Raw genomic sequence first — 27477 nt, 5'->3', positions numbered from 1 at the left:
CTCGTTAGTAAGTCTATTCATGATGAAATGTCAAAGCATACTGAGCATCTTTCTCTTTGACACCATGTCTGAAATCCCACGTGATCTGTCAAATACTAATGCATGAAAATCCTAACCTCAAAAAAATCACCCTTTATATTCTTGATCGTCGTAAAAATCTAAGACGATCTAGCCATGTCCTATCGGTCTGTCCGTCCGTCCGTCTGTTGAAATCACGCTACAGACTTTAAAAATAGATATATTGAGCTGAAACTTTGCACAGATTCTTTTTTCGCCCAAAGGCAGGTTAAGTTCGAAGATGGGCTATATCAGATATAGGCCCAACATAAATCGATCCGCCGATTTAAAGTCTTAGACCCATAAAAGGCACATTTATCTTTCGTTTAAGGTTTTAGACCCATAAAAGGCGCATTTATTGTCCCATTTCGCCGAAATTTGGGAAAGTGAGTTGTGTTAGGCTTTTCAACGTCTTTATGCAATTTGGCCCAGATCGGTTCAGATTTGGATGTAGCTGCCATATAGATCGATTTCTCGATTAAAGCCTTTGGGCCCATAGAAGACGCATTTATTGTCCGATTTTGCCGAAATTTCGGACAGTTTGGGCCAGATCGGCTCAGATTTGGATATAGCTGTCATATAGACCGATCTCTCAATTTAAGGTCTTGGGCCTATAAAAGTCGTATTTATTGTCCGATTTCGCCAAAAATTTGGGACAGTGAGTTATGGTGCAAAATGCAAATTTTGCCCATGAACATTTCACTAAGGATCAGGGGCAAACTTCTCACATATCAATGAGTGCAGTCCGACTCAAGTTTAAGCTCAATGATAAGGGGCCTCCTTTTTATAGCTGAGTCCGAACGTCGTGCCGCAGTGCGACACCTCTTTGGAAAGAAGGAAAGAAATCACAAATGTTGCCAGCATTAGGAGGGGAAAACCAACGCTGAAAATTTTTTCTGATGGTCTCGCCAGGATATATTAAGCTCTTCAATAACCTTCTTTAATTTGGTCCAAATCGGCTCAGATTTGGATAAAGCTGTCATATAGATCGATCTCTCTTTTAAGGTTTTGGCCCATAAAAGGCGCATTTATTGTCCGATTTCGCCGAAATTTGGGACAGTGAATTGTGTTAGGCTTTTCACATCTTTATGCAATTTGGCACAGATCGGTTCAGATTTGGATATAGCTGTCATATAGACCGATCTCTCAATTTAAGGTCTTGGGCCCATTAAAGGCGCATTTTTTGCCCGATTTTGTTCAAATTTGACATAGTGACTTAAGTAAGGCTTGTCGACATCCGAGTCTTAGATTTAAGGTCCTGGCCCCATAAAAGGCACATTTATTATCCGATTTTGCTGAAATTTATTATAGTGACTTATGTTAGGCTTTTCGACATTCGTGTCTTTTATGGTTCAGATCGGTCTTTATTTGGATAAAGCTGCCAAAAAGAACAATATTGAACCAAGTTTGAACAGTGACTTGTATTTATTAGACCACTCAATGTCCGTGCCGGAATTTGGTCCAAATCGAAACATGTTTCAATATAACTGATAATGGGTGCATACATTTTTAATCATTTTTCCAGCCGATTTTGATGAAAGTTGGTTTACATATATACCAGAGGTGGTGGGTATGCAAAGTTCGGTCCGGCCGAACTTAATGCCTTTTTACGTACTTTTTTATAGTATCTCAATTTTCCCTACACTACTTTGAAATTTTGTTTTTCCAACATTTTCGGTAATAAGTACAAAATATTAACAAACCTTACCTTTTTATACATCGCTGCTGTTCTTACAAAAACCATGCCTTCTCTCACATATTTTCTCTCCATTCGCTTTTGTACAAGTTTTGGTTCTTTTCTATCCACCTTTCGCTCCTTCGGTGTTTTGTTGTGTTATCCAATCCTGTCCTAAGGCAATTGTCCTCTCATACCGCATGCCGCTCTCTTACTCCCACACTCCCACGCTCTCACCCTCTAGGTTTTTGGCAAAAATAAGGTCACGTGTGTTATCGTGCACAGCGGAGATTCAGAGTGGTGTGTTATAGTGTGCTTTCACATGCATTGGCGTGTTTCGTGTTTTGAATTTTTCATTAATGTTTGTGTTTTTAATTGAAATTGATTTGATAGGAAAAAAATATCAAAACATTGTGCCTGGTGGCTAGCTGGCCTACGAAAGTTCTCCATTTTTGGCGGGCCGTGGTTGTGAGGGGGCGTAAAGTCAGGCGGTAAGGATGGAAGGCCGTGCCGTCAATTTACTACAATATCGTCCATTTTGGCGCCTCTGTTTACCAAGTGTCCTTTGTTGTACTCCCCCCTCTCCCCACCCACAATATTACCCTCTCATAAGTGCAATAGACAGGACATGGCTTGTTGTAGCCGTAGTAATATCTGTGCTTTGTTGCAAACGGGGTTGCCATTGGGCGATATATATGATTCTATCAAATTTGGCAATTTGTCAATAAAATTGATAGGCAGGCTGATGAAAAATTTTCACAATTGATAGCTTAAGTCAGTTTTTCTTACTATCAATGACTGCATTTAACTTTAGAAGTTTGCAAATCAGTGTCTATGACTGTTAAATTTTCATTATCGGTGTGCTGAAGAATGATGGCTACGGCCACAATCCCATTTTGGTTACCATCGATGCGCAAGTAAAGGCGTCCGTGGGACTCGAAAAACTATCACCGAGGCAGATGTTGTGGTTGAAGACAATGGAAAACCTCGGTTTCACATTCAGGATGGAGTCGGGTACTGCATGCTATTTGAAACTGCCATAACGAATGAAAACAAAATTTTAAATATTTTTTTTACTGAAATCAAAATTTATAACAAATTACTCTAAAGACAAAATTGCGATGAAATTTTCACAATGGACAAAATATGAGACAAACTTTCTCCAAAGACAAAATATGGCGAAAATTAAAAAAATTCATTAGGTTCTGGAATACAAGGACAGTGGGTTCGAATTGCACGACGGAATATAAAAAGAGTCTTGAATAAACACCAAGACATAACGCTCGACTTGGTTTCCGGAAAATAACGATAGTAAGATAAAATGCAGACTGGTCCATACATTTAACAAAGAATCTTTCTCTCAACACTCCAAAAACGGCTCGTTTGCATGCTTCGAAAGCATATAACAATACTTGGTACTTGCCGGATTGACCCGATGCTACAACAACAAGAACAACGTCATGTATAGTGTAATTTACGTCCATCGAGAGGAAGCCTTGTTCTTATCCAAAATATCATCTGTTAGCCAATATTGTTCTAGGCTTTATTTCAAAATTGTTGTTGTTGTAACCAGCGATGGCTTGCAATCTCAACTCCGCTCCGGCACTCCACCCCCCATCACGCTCTAGTCGTGCTCCGCTCCGAATCCCTGGTTGTAACATTGTGTTGTGTTTTTCATTCGTCTGCTTGATTCTGTTGAATATCCTGATGCAGGAACTCTGCCACTTAGGTGGGGTGTGTACAGAGGGATCTGGATCTGAGTCGAGTGGGTCTGGCTGGGAATTTGAACAGATGTCGTGTGGTCCCAATTTACAATCGGGACAAACATCTTACACGTTGATATCAGTAGTTGCTCTGTAGGAGTTGAGGTGGCTGGCTGCATCTACCGGATCGTAATTGAGCCAGAACTACTCTGGCTTACCGGGGGAAATCAATTTCTTCAGGTGCGATGGCTGACGGCCGTTCTCCAAGGACAACATCCACCTGTTAGCCATTCACCCCATCTGCTACTGTGTCTGCATGCATGTTGTCCAGACCTGCTTAATATACCGCTTGATCTATAAGTTCTCTCTGGAAGCACTGAACCTCACGCTCTAGATCATATAAATTCACCTTGAGGCTTCTGGGCGGTGGAAACCTATCCACAACACACAGCCTGTAGTTATGTTTTCAAATGGGTAAGATATTTGTCTCCTGATGCAGGGCTGAGGAGACAGCCCGTCGCAGTTCGAAGAGTGGCATTCTGACAGATCTGAATATTATTCCACTGCGTGTCACATTGCTGGGAGATCACACTGGCGCTGCATTACTTACCACTGACTGGCCAATTGCTTTGTAAGTGGTCTCGAAATGGGGCCTGAATCCGAGGATAGTCCACTGGCTCTACAGGAGCGTGATTAGACCAATACTTATTTACGCCTCTGTAGTTTGGTGGAGTGCTATAGAGAAAAAGTGCAACATAAGGACCACACAACAGCTTCAGAGAACATGTTGTCTCGGCATAGGCGGTGCGATGCGGCCCACGCCCACTAGGGCAGATTAAACGTGAAGAAGCCACTGCGGTTATGAGACTTAGGGCGATGGGAGAATGGACTACGGATGGGACCAGCTCATACCATTGTGATATAATCGAGACGACGATAGGAAACCTTGAAGGAAGGGAAGAGGTTTCCGATCGGATAAAGTCGAGTATGAACATCTTTACCGACAGTAAAATTGCCATAAGGGCAATAACAACCAGGACGGTAAGGTCACGAACAGGAGATTAACGCCTTCTCTTAGGATGGCAAACCCGAATCGTTTGGGTACCGGGCCTTAACAGAGTAAGGGGTAATGAAAGGGCAGACGTTTTGGCGGTGAAGGCCAGATGACTGTCGTCAATAAACTTGGTTAACCCGAAGCATTTCGGGTCGACGCAGTCCGAGTTAAGGGAGTGGGCGACGAAGCGGACGCTATATTGTGGAACAGCGAAACGGTCGGTAGGACGGCGAAAATCCTATGGGGTGATCCAGATCGTGAGAAGACAAGGCTATTACTGAAATGAAGTAAGTAGGAGGTCGGTATAGCTATTGGTATCATTACGGGACACATAGGTCTACGAGCTCACTTATACCAGACATGAACCAACTTAGGGGAGTAGTATTGAAAACAATTAAGGATTTTGTGAGTAGCACGGAATTCCAAACTTAAAATTTTCTTTTTAGAGGTTAGAGCGCACAACAAGCCGATTACTGGCTTAGGTGTATGTCCATAGTGGCATGGGGCAGATTAATATCTGCACCCTCTTTTCAACCTAACCTAACCTAAGTGGCCTACAAGGCTTCTTTGTCAGCAGGGCTGCACGTGTCGAATGCCTTCGATAGGTCCAGTGCTACGAGGACAGTCCTATCACATGGCCTACAAAGTAGTTGTTGTGCTATGTAGTCTACGAAATCCATGCTGACGCTTGACGAATGGAAATTCTCCAACGAGGCTCGGGAGGAGTAGTCTCTCAAGCGTCTTGGCCCCATAGTAGATATATCGAAATATGTTCCGATTTGCACCAAATACTAATAAGTGCAAGTCATTGTTCAATTGTATATAGCAAAATATTGGTCTTTTTAGTAGCTATATCTAAAAATAAACCGATTTGAAACATAAACAACACGGATGTTCTAAAGACTAACATAAGTCACTGTGTCAAATTTGAGTGAAATCGGATTATAAATGCGCCTTTTTTGGGGCCAAGACTTTAAATCGATATATCGGTCTATATGGCAGCTATATATATCTCATTCTGGACCGACTTGGGAAAATGTCGAAGAGCCCAACACAACTCAATGTCCAAAATTTCGGCAAAATCCCACAATAAATGCGCCTTTTATAGGTCCTTTTATGGGCCCAAAACCTTAAATCGAGAGATCGGTCTATATGGCAACTATATCCAAGTCTGGACCGATCTGTGCCATATTGCAGAAGTATGTCGAGGGGTTTAACTTAAATAAATAAATGCGCCTTTTATGGGCCCAAAGGCTTAAATCGAGAGATCGGTCTATATGGCAGTTATATCCAAATATGGACCTATAGGGGTCATATTGAAGAAGAGTATTGAGTAGCACAACTCACTGTCTTTAATTTTGCCAAAATCGGACAATAAATGCGCATTTTATGGCCGCAAGACCCTAAATCGAGAGATCGGTCTATATGGCAGCTATATCTAAATATGGACCGATCTAGGCCAAATTGAAGAAAGATGTCGAATAGCCTTACACAACCTACTATCCCAAATTTCAGCAAAATCGGATAATAAATGTGGCTTTTATGGGCCTAAGACCCTAAATCGGCGGATCGGCCTATATGGGGGCTATTCAAGATATAGTCCGATATAGCTCATCTTCGAACTTAACCTGCTTATAGACAAAAAAAGAATCTGTGCAAAGTTTCAGCTCAATATCTCTATTTGTAAAGACTGATTTCAACAAACAGACGGACGGACATAGCTAGATAGTTTTAGATTTTTACCTTGATCAAGAATATATATACTTTATAGGGTCTGAAATAGATATTTCGATATGTTGCAAACGGAATGACAAAATGAATAAACCCCCATCCTTCGATGGTGGGTATAAAAACAATTTGGGACGGTTGTAAAAACTTAAATGACTTGGAGCCACGGATGACATTTGTAACTTCGACCACGGGTACGACGAATGTCTCTCCGTCGAGCCCTGTCACTCTCGGGATGCATAATAAATTGACGCCGCCGATTCTATTTTAAGCTCAATGATAAGGGGCCTCCTCTTTAAAGCCGAGTTCGAACGACGTGCCGCAGTGCGACATCTCTTTGGAGAGATCTTTTTACATGGCAAAGTACCTCAGCTTCTGGGAGGGGAAAACCACCGCTGAAATTTTTTTAGAGCATCATAGGCACTCAATAATTTAGCAAGAGCCGGTGCCACCCTTCCTCTCACTGGGACTCTCCACTCGATACCGCTGATTGCCTGCGACGGCAATTACAACTACTCCATATGGATAGAGATGAGTTTTTACATACCCAATGGTATTTATTGATTTACCCAATAAATACCTTTTTGGATATTTGTTTCATTTTCAAATATTTTGGTAATGAAATCTTTTTCAACAAATTTTTGATGATTTCGTATTCTCTGTATATAAACCTGACCATCTGATCTCATAAAATCGAATCTTAGTTATATATAGCCGATATATAGACCGATTTCCGGACTTAAAGTCTTGTCTCTGCAGGAAGATGTGTCTATATCAAAGACATCCGTTTGATTCTTGAGTGAAATTTGACTCCTGTTCTTCATTACTAATAATTGCAGGGTTGGCCTTTATGCCGCGTTCCTGGCTCCAGTAGCATTTCGACCCTCTTATTAGTACCATGAGTTTCTTGGGGTAGGCTTCTGGTACCCAAGTACGGATTTTGAGGCATTTCCCATGAAGTGAGCAATTGTGCGATTGGGTCAGTCTATTAAAATATGTTCTTGCCATCTGTTGTGTTTGTAGCTTGTCGACGTCTCGCCCCACGAAGATGGTTGTGAACCTTTGCTGCAACAAGGTATGGATCCAAATCTATGCTCGCTCCTCGGGAAGATCGTATATCTGATTCGCAGGATGAATGAGTGAATATTTCATCTTTGGTACCGTATTTGGATATTAAATACGTGTTTTATTCCCAAATGCCTTTTTATATTTTAAAATCCAATTCAAAATCAGGCTTTGGATATCCACCACCATGGATAACTTAACCATCCTCTTTTATAGCAACTCCACTATCATATCCACAGTAATAAGCACATGGGGGCTATACAAGTCACAGTTTCGGGGAAATCGGACAATGAATCCGCTTTTTATGGGATTAAAACCCCAAATTGAAAATTCGGTCATATGGCAGCTATATCTAAATATCGTCTAATCTGGACACGTCGGACGTCGGCAAGCTTAATACAATTCACTTTGCCAAATTCCAGCGAAATCGAGTAATAAATGCAGCTTTCATTGGCTAAAGACACTAAATCGGCAGATCGGTCTATATGGCAGCTATATCTGAATAAAGACCGATCTGAGACATATTTAAGTCGGAAATCGGGAAGCTTTAATCATCTTACTATTTCATATTTCAGCGAAATCAGATACAAATTGCGTCTTTTAGGGGATAAAAACCCTTAATCGGCAGATCGTTCTATATGACAGCTATATCTAGATATAGTCCGATCTGAACCATATTTGAGACCGATGTCGGGTAGCTTAAAACAATTCACTCTTACAAATTTTAGCGAAATCGGATAATAATTGCGATTTTCAAGGTTTAAATCGGTCTATGTGGCTAAAGATTGTCCGATCTGGACCATAGTTAGATGTGATGAAGGAAGGCTTAAAGCAACTCAATGCTTCAAGTTTCAGCGAAATCGGGTTATAAAAGCAGCTTTTATGGGCTCAAGATCCTTAATCGGCAGATCGCTCTACATGGCAGCTATATCTGAATATAGACCGATCTGCGCCATACTGACTATTTAAAAATCAGCGAAATGGTTTTTTTTTTGGCTTAAGACCCTAAATCAGCAGATCCGTTCTAAACCATATTTTAATCGGATGTCGGAACGCTTAAAACAACTCGCTATTTTTAATTTCGTCAAAATCGGATAATGAATGCGCCTGTTGCGGACTTAATACCCTAAACCGGCATATCGGTCTATATGGCAGCTATATGTATATATGGTCCTATATGGGCCATATTCGGTTTGAATATCGGGGCCCTTTATTTCAAATTTCAGCGAAATCAGACAAAAAATGCGGCTTTTATGCATGATTTCACTGACTCACGCTGACGCACGAAGAATTTGAATTCACACATTAAACACACGGACGGACAGACACACGGAGCGTTTCGTCGTGAGTGCCCCGTGAGTCGTGCGTGTCTCGTGATAAGTATCGTGAGCATGATTTCACTCATTCCACTCACGCACGAAGAATTTTAATTTCATTTGGATCTCACTCACGAATCTCGTGACTCACGCGTTATTCACTCGCTCATCTCTACCCTCTATCATATGGTGGTGGGTATTATCATTAGGCAATTTTTATATTTTAGAAAAAAATTGCATAAAAAATGTTCCATTTTTTCGAAGTGGGATTAGCATAAAACCATAGCCCCAATTTAAATTTTTAAATTTAATTATCTTAAAAACTTTTATTAAAAATTTGATTTTAATAATAATTGACAACTTTTGCAAAAAATCCCCTATAAAATGGCAACTCTGATTGCAAGACCTACATTATATGAGGCTACCGAACCGGAACAGGATGTACATACTCACACACACACATACACAAGTGGATATTCATAAAAATAGCTGTAGTAAACATGTTGGATAGTCACTTGGAATGTTTTGCATTTTGGCAAACTGACATTTCGATACTTAATTAATGGTTTGTTCTAGTATCCTTCCTCCCCAATAAAAGTCTATGGCAAAGGGGGTCATAACTATTGGTTCGTGCCGAAAAATCCTTGCAAGTCGACTTTAATTGATTATTTGTTCAGGCCTTTTTCAAGCCCCTATACCCAGGCCTTAGGCCTAGACACAATTGGGTCCTTTTTTGGTCCAATATGAATATGAATCACTGTCACTGTTTGAAATTAAAATCTTTTTGGCATGGAGTACCACATTCGCATGGGTTTTATGGGAAAATCTAAATTTATGACAGATTTCCTTTGCTCATATTTCATGGCTTGGTTGTTGGTGTTATTACCATGCCTTCCTTGACCATACCACCACCATCATTCGCCCACATTTCGGTCAGTCAGCCGCTTTAGTTTTTTTTTTTTTGTAATTTCCTTCATTTTTCTATTATCGAGGCACTTAATCGTCCAACGCTCGCTGTTTCGGTTCATGCCAAGCGAGAGAATTTGGTCTGAGCTGCCATTTGTGTTATACCCAGCCAAAGCCTCTTGTCTTTGTCATTTTTACACAGTCTTTACAATTCGACATAATTGTCTCGTAACATGTCCATCGTTCCTTGAACTTTTAAATGCCAAGTATGGACATAAATAGCCTTAGTTTGCCAACGTCTTTTGCCCTGTCTGCATTGATGACTTACGCAGTTTCAAAATGTTTGCTTGAAGAATTTTTTGGATTTTTCTTTTCTAATCATTGCTGTTAATAATAATAGCTTATGGGTGACTTCATTTGCTACTTTTCTGCAGGCGTCCAGAAACGAAAGTAGTTGAAAAAGAAGTCTTCAGAAGCCCATTGCGAAATGCGATTTGGAAAAATGGACCAAGTCAAACTTCTAAGGAATTAGGAACAACAAGTATTTCATTGTAAATGGTTTAAATCGGGAACTGCGGGCTTCAAATTACATCTCTACATAGATCAAAGATATGCGTGAATGACTGATTGACTGACCGACTGGTTGAATCGGCTAAAGCTTAAATCATGAAATACACGAACAGAATAAGACGGAATTCGGTGCTATTCGTACGTTAAGGTACTAAAAAGTACGAAATGGTGAATTTTTGCCCAGCGCGCACGTAAAGGGTTAGAATTATATAAAATGAGTTTGAAAGAAAAAAACATTTACAAAATCGTACTGGAAGTCGGAGCGTCATTAAGTGACTCAGTTGATACTATTGGGTTACCCAAAAAGTAATTGCGGATTTTTTAAAAGAAAGTAAATGCATTTTTAATAAAACTTCCGTGATCGCCCTGATCTCCGCCTGTAGAACCGTATTTTGGTCAGGTAGTCCAAAACAGATCTCAATCCCTGGGTTCTCAATGTAGACCCCCAGGCCAACTCTGTCCTTTACCTTTGATCCATCCGTGTAACATAATCTTCCAGATTACATCACTAGGGTTCCGTCAATCCAAGACTGTTCCGCTGGTACCAGTACCTCGCATCCGACGTCAAGTGTCGTCTCAGGTATCCGATCGGAAACCTCTTCCATTCCTTCCAGGTTTCCTAACGTCCCTCGATTAAACCGCGATGGTATGAGCTGCTCCTATCTTCAATCCATTCTCCCATAGCCTTAAGTCTCATAGCCGCAGTAGCTGGCTCGCACTTAATCTGTATGTCTATGGGTCGGATATCTAGAATAGTCTTCAGTGCCCCTAGTAGCCTCGTGTTCTCTGAACCTATTGTATTAACCTTATGTTACATCTTCTCCATCGCAGTCCATCAAACTACTAAGTAACTATCGGTCTAAACACGCTCCTGTAGGGCCAATTGACTATCCTCGGATTCAGGCCCCATATCGAGATTACGGCCCGTCTACATAGTGCCCATCATCTGTGAGCCTTCTTGGTACGCTCCTGAATGTGACACTTCCATATCAGTGCCCTGTCCAAAATCTCACCTAAGTATTTGACCTTTTCAGATATCGAAATCGTTCGATTGAAAAAAAGTGGTGCGTCAAATTGGCCCACCTTCATCTTACTCGTGAACAGGCAGATTTCTCTTCTCTTCTCTGGGTGGAGACCCGTAGGTCTCGCCCAGTCGTGTGCCATATGCCAGATAGTCTGTTTTCTTCCATCGTGTCTGGGTGACTTAGGAATGTTAGGAAGCACCTTATTGTTTCCTTTTCCATAATTGCCGTTATGATAAGCCTTCGATCAACCTCAAACTTCAAAGATTCCGGTGCCTCCGTGGGTTCCGTCGTATCCTTTTTTTTGAGGGTTTTCATCAAAAGCCTCAACATGTCCTCTGTTGTCCTCTCACTCCCATGTCGTCTTCTAAAGATTCAGTTTGGACATGGGTTTTTGAGAGAAACTTTTTCATCTTGGCGGCGTCATTAGCGCTTTCAAACTGTTCGGGGAAAAGCTTCCTGGAGGCACGTTTTGCCGCTCTGATAATTGTATTGTATTACTTGAGCCGTGTGTATTACCATCTCAATATACTTCCGCTTTTTTTACGACGTGCTCTGTTTAAAAGTCGGCGGACCTCTTTCAGAATATTGCGAATCCCCCCAATGTTTTTCTTAGGCTGATTTCCTTTCCCGAAGAGGACAACTATCTTCCAAAGACTCCACTCGTGCAGTCGTAATCATGTTGACATTGTCGTCGATGCCTTCTATACTTGGACAATCAAAATCACCTTGTCTTCTTCTGAGTAGTCTTCCGAATTTAGGCCAGTTGGTTTTCAATTTATTACAGAAGCTTATTGGATTCGCGCAGACCGTGCTATTCTAAACCTAATGTAGCGATGGTCTGAGAAGGAATGCTCCTCAAATCCTGAACCTCATCAATTAGATTTTCCGGACATATTGTCACATCTAAAACCTCCTCCCCAATTCTATTAACAAAGGCAGCGGTGTTATCAATATAAAGTGTTATTAGGTCGTTAGTATTCAAGAATTCTGCCAAGGGTTGGTCCCGCTAATTTATGTTGGTACTACCCCACGAAATGTGGTGACACTTTGCATCACACCCTATTAGTACCTAATTTCCTGTCTATTTTGCTTTCCTTACCAACCGTTGAAGCTTCGACGTAGATGGCGGTGTCGGATAGACGAAAGGGAGATAAAGTGATGCCAGGTATGCTACACAGTCTCCCTGTCTCACCACTGTTGCATCCGACGTTGAAAATTCTGGGGAAAATATACAATTCAAATTTTTATGACAAATGACGCAGGTCCTTGACCGAGTACCAGTGTTTGCATAGAATAATCGGTAATTGATATGGTTCAGTCCAGAAACTTTGTTCCAGGTCGTCCATGCCTCCTGAATTAAGGCAATATGAATCTTGTCCTTTCTGATTTTCTCCATCAGAGCGTGTGTAGCTGTCTCGCTCCGATGGAGGTTTATTTGATGACCTCAATCGTTGGTCCTCCATTAAATGGACGTCTTGGGAGTGGGTAATGGTCTGTCCACTCCCTGTTCTTAAGGCTTCATTGACTTTTCTGTCACTGCATTGCCAGATGTTTCAGTATTAGGTTCTTTGCCTATCCTAGTCTTCCGTCTTCTTGATAATGCCGGTAATGGCTCCATCGTCAGGTTCCTGTTTGTTAGGCTATATTGAGTTTCCGGTATGCAATGCAGGATCTTTGCCTATCCTAGTCTTCCAAATCTTGAGTAAATGGGCTTGCTTGGAGCCGGTGATGGTCTCATCGTCCGCTTTCTGTTCTTTAGGTTGCATTGATTTTCCTGTCACTGCACTGCCTGATGTTTCAGTATTAGGTTCTTTGCCAATCCTAGTGTTCTTCATTTAGTCCGTAATGGTCCCATCGTCAGGTACCTGTTCGTTAGGCTGTGTTGCGTCTCTCACCCCCGAACTGCCTAATGTTTTAATATTAGGATCTTTGCTTATCGTAGTCTTCCCGTTATTGAGACAGTCGGCGATGGTCTCGTCGTCAGCCCCCTGTTTGTTAGACGGCATTTTTGCCTATCCTAGCCTCCCAGAGAGCTTGAATGGTTCCACCGATCTTTTTGACGGTATCAATACATTCTGCCGACGCAAAACGCAGCATGAAGATGTCCCCTCTATACTCGCAGCTCATCATTTGTTTGGGTGGACCCTCTACAGAGTTCCACACATGTTTGAAAATGCGCTCGTTAACCACTTGGGACCGATGATCTGGTGAAACCCTACCAGATGCACACATCAATATCGGATTGATGACTGCATAAGTCAGCTTATCTCATTGTGTTTCCTTGCCACTCTGGCGTAAGAGGGCGGCTCCTTACCATTCTCAGTGGCCATCTTCCCCTTCCGTGTTGGCTGTGGTCTCATTCTGGAAGTCACATTCCTTCATGACGACTCTTCCTTCGTTCCAGTTCCAACTTTGTCTCCGTCCGCAAGACACTGTCTGGAGTCTCCATTGCGGGAGGGCTAGCTTGCTTTTCCCGGAGTACTTGAAAGCAGAGAGCTCTTTTTTTCTTCTGCAGCATTTTAGCAGCGTTATGCTTGGAAGTGCTTAGAATATCAGTTCTATCCCTTCAAGCATACTGCACTTTCACCCGATTGGCCTGCCGGTGCATATTCCTCTGTCTCATTCGTCGTGCCCCGGATCGCTTTCTCGGTCCGCTTGTGAGCTTAGCAAATCCATCGCCACTTCTGCCGTCATCCCGCTGTCCTCATCTCTCGATTCGGCTGCGATGACTGTTTCATTGACTTTGTCATATATTTGTATACATTTTTAAACTCAAGTTAAAAAATAAGTGCAGTGGTTCCTAAACGCAATAAAGAAAAATAAATTAACTAGTTTTTCTGGTTTAAAAAAATCGATTTTCTTAAGAAGACTAAAAATAATCCATATTACTTTCCTTGCACCTCAACCCACAAGGATGATATCAAAGTATTGTTACATGTTTATCAAATCGCATACCATTAGAGAAATTCCTTTGGTATCTAGCAGCACGCATTACATCATAGAAAATCTACCAATTCATTATAAACTGTTTATTTCTTCATTTTGATTGTGAGAAGTGTCCAACAAAAAATTGTCCTTGAATCTGTTACACAAATTATCCTTTGTTTCCTTTTTCCATTTTTCAGATCGTTGGTTATTGAATGGTTTCAACAACTCCGCGCCAGAACTGAGGATTTCAAATCGGACGAAGAATCGAGAAGGATGCGAGAAGCCGGCAATGATTCCTATCGCAAAGAAAGACATGCTCTCAAAGCCTGTGACCTCTATACGGAAGCAATATTTTTGGCGCCATCGCAAGATAGTATAGCAGCCGCCATGGCGCACGCAAATAGGTCCACAGTATTGCATGACTGCGGCATGTATGAGGTAAGGACATCAACTGCAGCAGCAGCAGCAGCGGGGTAACACAAAGGGAAGAAACACTGCCATGCAGACTTAAACAAACCAAAATAGGTGCAACCACAATGAAAGGACCTCTTTGTGGTAGCTTTGTTGCTTTGTAACAGTGACAGTGTTGGTGGACTTTACCTACTATACCCACAGACCAAAACTCGGTGTCACATGCATATAATTATTTCGTATTCATTTTCATATTCCTTGCATTAGCAACCATTATTCCATTCCATAATTGTGGGTTGGACGAACATTTTCCTTGAATGCCTAATAATGTGCCCCAAATGGGCTTTGATTGTAACCAAAAGCTAAGTAGGGCCATTCGGCAAGAAGGAGATATTTAAAAACCAGTAAGGAAAGGCAAAAGTCGGGCGGAGACGACTATACAATACCCTACACTACCGACTCTACTTGCATATAATTGATATATTGAATAGAACCTTGAAAGATTCTCTTACAGCCTTAAAGGCCATATCGGATGAAAGATATATATGGGAGCTATATATAAATCTAATCCGATTTTGATGAAATTTTTAATAAATATTGGGATGTCAAATGAAACATCTCATGCAAAACTTTGTAAAGATCGGATCAAAATTGTGGCTTTTATAGCCCTAAAAGGCTATATCGGATGGAAGAAATATATGGGAGCTATATCTAAATCTGAACCGATTTTGATGAAATTTTGCGCACATATTTGGACGTCAAATAAAATATAGGGATGTCAAGTGACACATCTCATGCAAAACTTTGTAAAGATCGGCTGAAAGATATATATGGAAGCTATATCTAAATCTGATCCGATTTTGATGAAATTTGGCACACTATAGCCTTCAAAGGCCATATCGGATGGAAGATGTATATGGAAGCTATATCTAAATCTGAAGCGTTTTTTTTTTTCAAAATCAATTGTGTTCGTCCATGAACCAAGAAACTTTTGCAAAATTTTATGACAATCGGAGAACACATGTGACCTGTACCTTGATTACAAGAATACATGGACAGACAGACGGACAGGCGGACATACATAGATCGAATCAGGATGTGATTCTAAGCCGATCGGTATATTTACCTCGTCTCCATCTTAGCGTTGCAAACAAATGCACAAAGTTATAATACCCTGTACCACAGTGGTAGTGTAGTGTATAAATAGAAAACAGCTTTGGCACCCGACTTTATAACCTCTGAGCGCCGGACGTTTATCAATCAGAAGAAGACCGATTGGGCTGACTTCAGAGAGTACACCAATCGCCGTTTCAGTGAACTGCCGCCCCCTCGGATGTACTGGTTGCCTAGAGGAAATTCCGAGACATCATTAGCGCAGCAGTGGCCGCTCGCCTTGTATCAGCCGGTCGAATACCCCAAGTGTGGTCCAATTTCCCGGCGAAGGCAATGGTACTCGCCGAAGAATCAGTGAGCTGAATCTGGAAATAAACAGGATAGTCAACGAACATGGGCGGAATTTTTAGCTGAAACACTTGGAGCAACGTAACAATGTAACCGGTTTAGTCAAGCTGTCGTCTACTGTTAAGTCACTCTCGAACCGCGGTAAACGGATGGCAGGACCTCAGTCACTTTTGGCGAAGTAACCGTGAATGAACCGAAGTGATGCGCCAGTTTGTTCAACTGCCAGTTTATTGTGCATCCCGAGAGTGACAGGGCAAGGAGGCAATTCGCCGAATCCGAATCCGATGGACAGGCATCGCAATTTACCGTGGGCGAAGTTACGAATGTCACCGTAGCGCCAAATCATCTAAGGCGTTGTGCCCCGACAGAATCTCTACACTGATGCTGAAGAATCTGGATTTACCTGGAGTTCAATACCTTACTACTGTCCTCAACCTGTCTTTGAGCACTGTCATAGTTCCCGATGTCTGAAAAATGGGCAGAGTGATTCAGCTACTAAACCTTGATAGGACCCGAGTTTGGGGGTGTCGTACAGACCGATCTCCCTTCTCTCTCCAGTAGCAAAGACGCTTGAGGCATTACTCCTCCCAAGCCTCGTTGGAGAATTTCCATTCGCTGGGCATCAGCATGTGCACAACAACTGCTTTGCATGTCATCAATAAGCCCAGGCCATGTGATAGGACGTTCCACGTAGTACTGGACCTATCGAAGGCATTCGACACGGTCAGCCATGCCAAACTGTTTGAGGACATCGTCAACACGTCCCTACAGCCAGGTCTGAAACGCTAGGTAGCGAATTATCTGTGTGGTCGCCAGTCATTTGTGGATTTGAGGGATAAGAAGTCGAAGCACCGTAGAGTGAAACAGGGAATTCCCAAGGCGGGGTGATATCTTCAGCACTGTTTAACCTCCTTCATTCCACCCCCTCCAGACGGCATGGAAATCGTATCATATGCGGACGATTGTACGATCATGACATCAGGCCCCCACCGATTGTAGACATCTGTGATAGGTTGAACGTCTACCTCAACGAACTTGCCTCATATTTCGCTGCAAGGAATCTGCCACCAAATTGTAGACATCTGTGATAGGTTGAACGTCTACCTCAACGAACTTGCCTCATATTTCGCTGCAAGAAACCTGCCACCAAATCTTCAGCCACGTGGAGTGAATGCCGAGCTAAAAATGATGGTCGATGGAGAAATGATTCCGACCATCAAGTGTCTCAAAATACTTGGCGTCAAATTTGACAACTCTTACACATTCTCCCCACCTGCCACAGCAATTTGCGATAAAGTCAAAAAAAGAAACATGGTCCTCAAGTCACTTGGTTGCAGCAACTGCGGAGCAGACAAATAGACCTTGTTGACCAAAGCAATTGGAGGTCATTGGTAAGTTATGCAGCGCCAGTGTGGTCTCGTCAGCTCTGTGACACGCAGTGGAATAAAATTCGGATCTGTCAGAATGTCGCCCTCTGAACTGCGACGGGCTGTTCTCATGTGGACCAACTCCATCAGGAGACATAAAACCTACCAGTGCGAAGACATAACTACATGCTGTCTAAGTAATACCCTTTGGGATGCTGTCGCAGAGACCATCCAAATCATCATCTTGTGGATAGATATCCACCGCCTAGAAGCCTTAAGGTAGATCTACATGATCTAGAGCTTGAGGTTCAGTGCTACAAGAGAGAACCTCTAGATCAAGCGGCATATCAAGCGGGTCTAGACGACATTCATGCAAACACGGTAGCAGATGCTGTATATAGCTACCGGGTAATTGTAGTCCTTGGAGAACAACCGCCTCCCATTGCACGCCTCCCCCGGCATACCAGAGTAGTTTTGGCTCAATTACGTTCTGGCAGATGCAGCCAGAGCAAGAATTGATGCCGACGTGCAAGATGTATGTCCCGACTTTGACCAGGGACTACACGCCACACGTCACTTGTTTAACTGTTTAACTGTCCAGCCAGACCCACCCAACTCAGACCCAGATCCTGTGAACGCACCAAAAATTAGTCGCAGAGTTTCTGGATCTTGACACTCAACAGAATCAAGCAGACGAAAGATAGAACTCAAAAAACTGCTGCAACAACAACAACTATACCATATAATTTCTAAATACAGAGTTGCCACCTAGATCCAATATTTTGGTTTTGGTCTTTCCAAACTCAAAGGCATAAAACCCTGTTTGTATTTTTAAGATTGCTAAGATAAAAAAAAAACTTTTAGTCAAACTGGTCATTGGGCCATCGTGCACCGTTCGAACTCGGCTATGAAAAAGAGGCCCCTTTATTATTTTTCACCATGCCAATTATGATTCAAATCGTTCCATAACCTGATATAGCTGTCATAAAACCGATCACTCGTTTGGACTTCTTGACATCCAAAAGGTCCACTTCTTTTACGATTTGGCTAAACTTTTGTGTGTTGTTGTTGTTCAGCCAAGCTGAACTTAAGGCATTCTTAACTATTGTTCAAATTTTGTCATATGGCACTCTAGCTGCAATCACAATCACAGTGGTTAGTTAAATGTCATGTCACACGAGTTGGTCTAATGAGGGTATCCATCCTTTCAACCATACAAGTTGGTTAATAATTTGTTTGGTGTGTGTGTGTATGTTTGTGTATTTTATTTGCAGCAAGCGTATGATGACTGTTTGTGTGCTTTGGATTTGGGTTATCCGGAGGAGTATCATCCATTGATTAAACTGCGTCAAGCCTCTTGTGCCTTAAAAATGCGTAATTTCGGTTTGTGCGAACAGCATTTGCATGAACTGTTACACATGGAACTCTCGGAGACGTTTGAGGCTCGTACCCATGAGCTGTGGCATGAGTGTGAGGTGCTCAAGGCCGAGAAAATCGAGATGGGAGTTCAGACCGACAACGACTTAATAAGTAACGGTACCAAAATCTATGAAGTGTAAGTGATGGAGTATAATCCCATAAATTCCCTCGAGCTCTCTTGTGTAATGCCCTCTGTGTTTTTCTTTCAGTGCATGGCTGGATAATACGAATGTCATAACCACTACGAAAAGCGCCTATCTGAGGGCCATCACCAATATACCCAACAACACGCCCATCTTTCAGGAGGAAGCCGCCGTTTTTGTACCCAGCGGAGCGGCGAGGGTGTGCGATCATTGCGGCATCACCCAATTCGTTCCGTTTCCATGCATTTTCTGCTCCAATCGTACAGCCGTCTACTGTTCACGCAAGTGCCGTGCGGCACACGCTTCCATACACGCTCTCGAATGCTATGCTCATCAAATCGAACTCTTCGAGGAGTTCGGCGTGGAGTTCTCAAAGCCTCGTCTGCTGCAGCTCGCCTTTCGCATGCTCATCAACGGCTTGCCACAGGTGGTGCCACATTGCCGCAAAAAGCCGACGGTCAGCAAAATGTGGAGCGCCTTCAACAGCATCCTCACCGAACGCAACTGCAACTCTTCGTCCACCTCGTTAGCTGCCTCGTCGACCTCCTACTCAGCACTGCTGCGCCTCGAATCGCACCTAGATAAAGAGGAGAAACCGAGCATGGTCTCCTTTGCTATTGTCGCACACATACTCGCCATCTATTTGGGCGAATATACCGATTTCTTCGAGCTCCTCGAGCTGACAATGCCCGCTGCAGCAAAGCTCACGCGCCAGGAATGGGAATTGCTCGCGTCGGCTTTGCTGTTGCGCCACATCTGTCAGCTGCGGCACAAAAATCTGATACACTGCCCATCATTTGTGCTGCCCGCCGATCCTCATGTCCTCTCGCCCAACGATGAGTTCTCGCTCTGGGAGACGGTGCGACACGTGCGTCGCGGCTATCTCCATCTGATAGCCGGCGATGTAACGACCGTAGCCTATGCGGTATTCCCCCAGACGCTGAGCCACTGCCGCCACTCGTGTGCCGATATGATCTACCGCAAAATCAACGGCTGCAAACTGACCGCCTATGCGACTAGTGATATACCCGCAGATGCCTGTATTTGCAATTGCTTCGTGAGCGGGAACTACCGACAATCGCTGTATAGCCATCGCAAACTGGAACTCTCTTCGCGTGGCATCGATTGCAAATGCGACAAGTGTTTTCGTCCATATCCCGATGAGGATTTTGTAAGTATTGCCAACGATTATTGCCAATCACCAACCCACAGTCCACACCTGCCAACCTAGTGGTGGGTTGTGTTGTGTTTCATGAGTACATATCACTTTGTGAGAGTATTAGTGTTCGCTTTTGAGAGTATTGCTCACTTATGAGAATGACTTTGATGTTGTTAAAGCTCATGATCATGACCATGATGATAATGATAATTATGATGATGATGATGTGGTTGTATTAGTCGGTGTTTCTTGGTGTTGTGATGATATACCCTCACATACACTATCTCACACACACACACACACACATATACAAATATACATACACTCACTTACATACATATGTTAATTATTTTTAAAATCATTTTTGTTTTTGTGTTCGATTGTCTTTATGTGTTACTTGTTTTTTTATGACCAAAATATTGCAAAAAAAAATAACGAAATCAGTGGCGGAAATTTAACTAAAGATGTGTGCTTTGAACTACACTCCCATACTAATAAATTTCTCTTAATGTATGTTATCTCACCACTACACTCTCACCGGCAAATGTGTTGATGCGAATGCTTTACATGTCGTTCCAATTCTAACCTCATATTAATATCTGTCTGTACTCTAACCAATAACAACAACTACAACAACAAACATATCATATACTTGTACTCAATCCAATCTAATATTTACCATAATCACTCTGGGTGTTTTTTGTTTGGATCGAATGTTTACTGTCCTCTGCCGCGCGTTCCATGTTTTAGCGAGGACTATAGCTAAGAGTTTTTTCTTAACAATGAATGGCATTCCTGTATAGCATAAATGAATGTAAAGTTTTTTCTTTCAGTGTATTCTTTGGATAACCTACTATTGAGATATTCTTTTTGTTTTTATTAAATTTAAAGTTTTGTTTTCAGCATCCCCTGTTTTTGTGTTTCTTTATTAAGTATAATTTTACTTTGTTCGAAACAAGCACAGGGAAAAAAATTTGCCCCAAAGGAAATATAAATGTGAAATGCCATATGAAGCAGTAAATTTAAGGAAACATGTTTTGAGACAGTTTTGGATTAAACAAACATTCAAAAATTTAAGAGAAATATTTATAGGAATGAACAGTAAAATCAATACACCTAAAAATTAACCCATTAACCTTAAACGAACCTTCATTTGTGGAAAGTGTTTATCGTAAAGAAACTTTGTTTAATATTAAGTAGTATGATTTAGAGGTGTGCACGTGAGTAGTCCTGTCAGGCGTGAGTCACGTGATTCGTGAGTGAGATCCAAATCCAATCACGTGGTCGTGCGTGTACGTGATTGAATTAAAATTCTTCATGCGTGAGTGATTTACGACTCACAACGTTAATAACGACTCACGCAAAAATCACGAATCACGAGATACCGATTATAAGAAAATCGCGACTAAGGTTAGGTTGAAAAGAAGGTGCAGATTAATTAATCTACCCCATGCCACTAAAGACACACACCTAAGCCAACAATCGGCTGGTTGTGCGCTCCAGCCCCGCATGCCCAACACATGCTATCACTTGTCGCACCGATTTTGCGTAAGAGAACTCGAAGTCCTATGTGTCCCGTTATGATACCAACAGCAATACTGACCTCCTTCTTACTTCCTTTCAGTTAAATTCTCGTCTTCTCACGATCTGGATCCCTCCATAGGATTTTCGCCGTCCATACGCATTCATCGCCCATGCCCTTAACTAGGACTGAGTCGACCCGAAAGGCTGCGGGTTAACCAAGTTTATTGACGGCAGTCCTCTGGCCTTCACCGCCAAATCGTTTGCCCTTTCATTCCTCCTTGCTCCCTTATGGAACGGCAAGCAAACGATGCAGATTTTGCCATCCTCAGAGATGAGCTGCTCAATGGTATAAGCTGCTCCCATCCTCAATCCATTCTCCCATCGCCTTAAGTCTCATAGCCGCAGTGACTGTCTCACACTTAATCTGTATCTCAATGGGTCGGATATCCAGAATAGTCTCCAGTGCCCTAGTGGGCGTGGTCCCCATGGCTCCGCATATGCCAAGGCAACATGATCTCTGAACCTGTTGTATGGTCCTTATGTTGCACATTTTATCCTTAGCAGTCCACCAAACTACTGAGGCGTAAGTAAGTACTGATCTAATCATGCTCCTATAGAGCCAGTGGACTATACTCGGATTCAAGCCCCATTTCGAGCCTACGCCCCGTCTACATAGTGCCCAACATCTGTGAACCTTTTCAGTACGCTCATGAATATGACACTTCCAATTCAGTTTCCTGTCCAAGATCACACCTAAGTATTTGACATTGAAATCGAAATCGTTTCGTTTTGGGAAACGCGGTGAGTTAAATTGGCCCATCTTCGTCTTCCTCGTAAACAGGTACATTTCAGCCTTGTCTGGGTTAACATTGAGACCTCTGGGTCTAGCCCAGTCATATGCCATATGCCAGACCCTTTAGGCCCTTCTGCATAGCTGGTTCAGATCCTTATTATAAGTATTATAACATCGGCTGCGTATCAGAGAGTTCCTTCCTCCTTCACCCCCGTGTGGACGACCTCCCACTTCTCTGCGACCAAACCTTGGTTTTGCGGGCCCACGAATACCAACATGCGTTCCATCGCAAATTTACTGCCCGATTACTTAATGAAGACCCTCCCTTTTGAGCTTGGGGATATCCATCTTTCTTACCAGGTCGAGCTTTGCGCCCTCCCAGGGAGCGTGGATACCTCTGACGAGCTGTTTGACGGTATTAATACATTCCGCCGATGCAAAACGCAGCGTAAAGATGGCCATCGTAGCGCAGAGGTTAGCATGTATGACGCTGAGCGCCTGGGTTAGAGTCCTGATGAAAACTTCAAAAAAAAATTGTAAGCGATGGTTATCCCCTCCTAATACTGACGACATTTGTGAGATACTGTGCCATGTAAAAACTTCTCCCCAAAGAGAAGTCGCATAGCGGCACGCCATTCGGACTCCGCTATAAAAAGGAGGTCCCTTAGGACCCATTTGCATTTGCAAAGATGTCCCCTCGATACTCGCAACTCATTATTTGTATGAGTGGGACCTCTACAGAGTTCCACACATGTTTGAAAATACGCTCGTTAACCAGATCCTCCACTTGGGACCGATGATCTGATGGAATGACTGCATAAGTCAGCTCATCTCTGTAGTGCTTCCTTGCCACTCTGGCGTAAGAGGACGGCTTCTCACCATTCTAAGCGATCATCTTCCCCTACCGTAATGGCTGTGGCCTCCTTTTGAAAATCACAGTCCTCCATGAAGACTCAGGGGGTAAATTTTTTGTTTCGTGAGCGTGGGTGAACGTGAGTTGACATAAAAAAGTCGTGCGTGAGCGTGCGTGAATAATTTGTTTGTCTCGTAAGCGTGAGTGAAAACTCACAAAACTCAAACTGATTACTCACGTGCACATCTCTAGTATGACATAAATTGGTTTGCAGTCTAGCGCCACTGGTCTTTTGTTGTAAAAAAAAAATTGTCTACACATAAAGAAAATTTTCGTCAAGTAAACTTGTTTTGTGGAAAACGTTGGACTTTGTTTACGGTGAAAGTACATGTTTTTTGCTATAAACTCTGACAATACCTTTCATTATTGATATATAGGGTTATTAAGGGTTTTCATTAGATAAAGCATGTTTATGTATAGGTATATTCTCTTTAATTTCAAAATAGATTGTGCATATTGATAATGATGCCAAGTTCAATTTAATGTTGTAATATAATTCAAACTCAAATTTTTAAAAATTTAAGCTGATTTCAGTTAGTCATTCAAACTCTTTCAGAGTTAATTTGGATTGTTGAAACAAAACGTTACAAAGTTACAATAAAACAAAAACATCGTAATAGCAGTATTTGGTTATCGTAAAAGTGCCTCAAACATTTTATTTGTTTGTGTGTAGCAATTTGATATACAAAAAAGAAATTTATCACAAACAAATTAACTTTAAACTTAGTACCTCGAATGAACGATTTCGTCCACAAATTAATTCAAATCAACTGTTTTCCTCTATAAAATCAGCTTCCTTTTTCAGTCTAAGCGAACACTGCAGCAATCCTCCGTTGCATAAAACACTAAAATTATTGCATATCTTGAGGGGCCAAGTTTGTTTTTTCTGTGTGCGAAATATAACAATTTATTTCATTTCTATTCTGTTGTTGTATTATATTAATATTTTTTTTATTTTGTTTTTTATTGAAATGTGTATTCCTTTTGAGCGTGTATAATCTATATATATATATTAATAATATACATAATACATATACTATATATACATATTCCGAAAAAAACATACATATTCCGAAACCATTACGAGTTCCGAAACCAAACTTTCAGCATAAATTTCATCGTTACCGCTGTGATAATCCGAATTGCAAACAAATCTTTACGCCATCAAATCTGAAACGCACCCGTAACCTACAATGGTGGAAGTCCGACTACTATCGTCGACCGGAGAACAATGGCTCCGAATTGCTCGTCTGCACGGTATGTGATCAAACTCAGAAGCTCGAATGGTTTTGGACCTTTACGGCGGCTCTAATGGACTGTGATACCATCGAAGAACGTTGCAAACTGTATGCGGCCATTGAACGAGCCGATGCGCAACTGGTGGATACGCATGAATTGAAGGTGGCTCTAGCCCGTCAATTAGTCGAACAATGTTTGTTAATACACAGAGGTATGTGCTGGCGAACTACTTTGCGATTATCTTTCCTTCTTCTTTTTTAAACAAATTATCACAAGCAAAAAATAAAACCAACAAAAACCAAAAAAAAAACAACAGAACAGAAAAAAACACCACAGTTTTGAGAACTTTAACCACAGTACTATTCATATAGCCATAACATACAGTAACTAACGTAACGTAACGTAACTCATTTCAATAACAACATTTCAGTAGTTTCGCTAGTTTTCGTATGTAGTTTTACCTAGACTAGGTTATTATCAATTCGCTAGTTTTTCTTTTAAATTCCTAATATACCGTTTTTGTACTCAATTCTAGTTATAGTTATACGATATATACCTTACATACACGTGTCCCCTTAATTAGTCAAACGTAACGTACCCAATGTACACTTGTGAGAGTACCATCATTTAGGCTATGAAGATAATGATGATGGTAGATGTGGTGTGAAATGTATTCACTCAAACATGAGCAATCTGACCATATTCGTAGAAATTCATTCATTGGCAGAAGTAGCTTGAGATCTCATTAGGGATTGACTATGTATAATAACGATTAGAATCATAATATGACATAATCAAACATAACGTCAGGGAAATTGTTTCTACTTAATTCAACTCAAAGGTACAACGATATAGTATCACTGAAAGCAAATAAAAATTCTAAAAAAAAACTTCATCATCGAACTATCCTACTCATAGTGTTCTGATTCGTTAGGTCCGGTTAACTCAGTCAATTCGGATAATAATTGCGGCCTCTAGCGGCTCAAGAAGACAAGATCTGAGATCGGTTTGTATGGGAGCTATATAAGGTAATGAACCGATGAAGACCATCTTGGCACCGTTGTTGGAAGTCATAACGAAACACTTCGGGTAAAATTTCAGCCAAATCGGAGAATTATTGCGCCTTCTAGCGGCTCAAGAAATCAAGATCCGATATCGGTTTGTATGGGAGCTATATCAGGTAATTTCAGCTAAATTGGTGAATAATTGTGCACTCTAGTGACTTAAGAAGTCAATATCTAAGATCGATTTTTATGGCAGCTAAATTAAAAGATGGACCAAATATGGGCCATTTACAATCCCAACCAACCTACACTAATACGAAGTATTTGTGCCAAATTGTAAAATCAAGCACCTAGCTTCATTCCTTCGATAGTTAGCGTGCTTTCGAAAGTTAGCGTGCATCCGTTCATCTGTCGAAATCACGATGGCGGTCGAAAGCGTAAAGCTAGCCACTTGAAATTTTGCACGGATAATTGCAAATGGGCCCTATCCATTTAGATTTAGATAACCGATCTCCCGATTTGATCGTGAGCCTCTAGAAGCCACAATTTCGTCCGATTTGGCTTAAATTTTGCACACAGTGTTCTCTTATGACTTCATATAATTGTGCGAAGTACGGTTCAAATCGATCTACAACCATATAAACTCGATTATCCTTGATCGGTTCCTAGAAGCTTTAATTTTACTGGTTTGACTGAAGTTTGGTATATAGAATAATATACGGAACCCACCATGGTAGTGGGCTCTCAAGATTCGGCCAGGCTGAACTTAGCACGATTTTACTTGTTTAACCTATGGCTGATTGGTTTTGGGAATTGTCTCTACGACCTATTATTTGGCACAAGGCATTTCTTAGGAATACATTAAAATCCAATCTTACCTCCACGGGCTCATGACGCAGGGAAAACATTAATATAATATGATATTAAGTTAAAGTCCACCGAAAGCAGCCCTCTTATAAAAGAGTTCGAACTGCATGGTTTTTTTTAAATTATCATATCTATAAACATGGGTTTTATGAGGAGTGTAACGAAATCATAATGGCGCTGTCGCTGAGCGCTTGGTTTCAAATCCTGATGAGAACATCAACAAAAATTTTCAGGTTTGGTTATCCCCTCCTAATGCTGGCGATCATTGTGAGGTAAACAATCTTATAAACGAGTTCGAAAGACATGGTTCCCTTAAAAAATCCTATAATCTTAAATCACGAATGGAACGCAAAACATTATTTACGACAGATAAATTTCTTTTGTGAAAAACGTTGCACTTTGTTTACGATGAAAGTACATGTTGTTGTTTTAGGTTAAATTTTTGCAATGTGTTTTCGCACATCTAAAATCCTACTTTGGGATGGATATTTTTTTAACGTGAAAATATTGCCAAACAATGTATTTGCCTTAGAAATCCTTGTTCAGTTTTCTTGTACCTAGCAGCCATTTGTCTGTTGCTTTAACGATTTCTGTCATTGGACATACCTGCATTTTTGTACCCAAAGCGAAAATTTTAAAGTTGTCACTTTCTGCGATTATCATCCGCTCTCGACCTAACTTCTCAACATACTGACTGCACTTTGCGCAGTCAAAAAAAAGAAAAAAATGTTGTGTTGTAACCATATTTGTATACTGTACGCACACAAGAAAATAAACCCAAGCAAGACCATGGACTTGCCCATAATTGCAATTGTGTGCTTGTCACACAAATATGTACTGGTAGAAATGTGTGCTTAACAAGCACATAATTGAAATTATTCGCAAGCCCATGGACTTGCTTGGAATTATTTTCTTGTGTTATTTAAAAGTGTTCAATTATTTACAAACGTTTGTACAAAAAACAACGTTATATCATATCATTTGACATTTATAATTTGGCTTATTTAACATGAATATTGCAATAAAGCTTTTATCTGCATAATCAATTTTGATTATGCAGACAAAGAACAAATACTCGCTATAATAGTAAATAATTCAGGTTTGGAAGTATCTCAACAAGATCCTTGCTTATAAACAAAATATATACCGA

At 41.4% G+C, this 27477-nt stretch overlaps 1 protein-coding gene across 1 annotated transcript in view; it reads left to right on the top strand.

Annotated features, from left to right (window-relative positions):
* Positions 1-27477, top strand: part of LOC106091509 (uncharacterized) — a 42713-nt gene that overhangs the window by 10265 nt on the left and 4971 nt on the right. The window contains exons 2-5 of the mRNA XM_013258046.2: positions 14225-14465; positions 18541-18821; positions 18895-19999; positions 24325-24667. Of these exons, the coding sequence (XP_013113500.2) occupies positions 14225-14465; positions 18541-18821; positions 18895-19999; positions 24325-24667 (1970 nt within the window). The remainder of the gene's footprint in view (positions 1-14224; positions 14466-18540; positions 18822-18894; positions 20000-24324; positions 24668-27477) is intronic.

The sequence above is a fragment of the Stomoxys calcitrans genome, chromosome 3 (assembly GCF_963082655.1).
Source record: "Stomoxys calcitrans chromosome 3, idStoCalc2.1, whole genome shotgun sequence".
NCBI lineage: Eukaryota > Metazoa > Arthropoda > Insecta > Diptera > Muscidae > Stomoxys > Stomoxys calcitrans.
The sequence above is the reverse complement of the archived record's forward strand: the minus strand, read 5'-3'. Positions and strand labels throughout refer to the sequence as shown.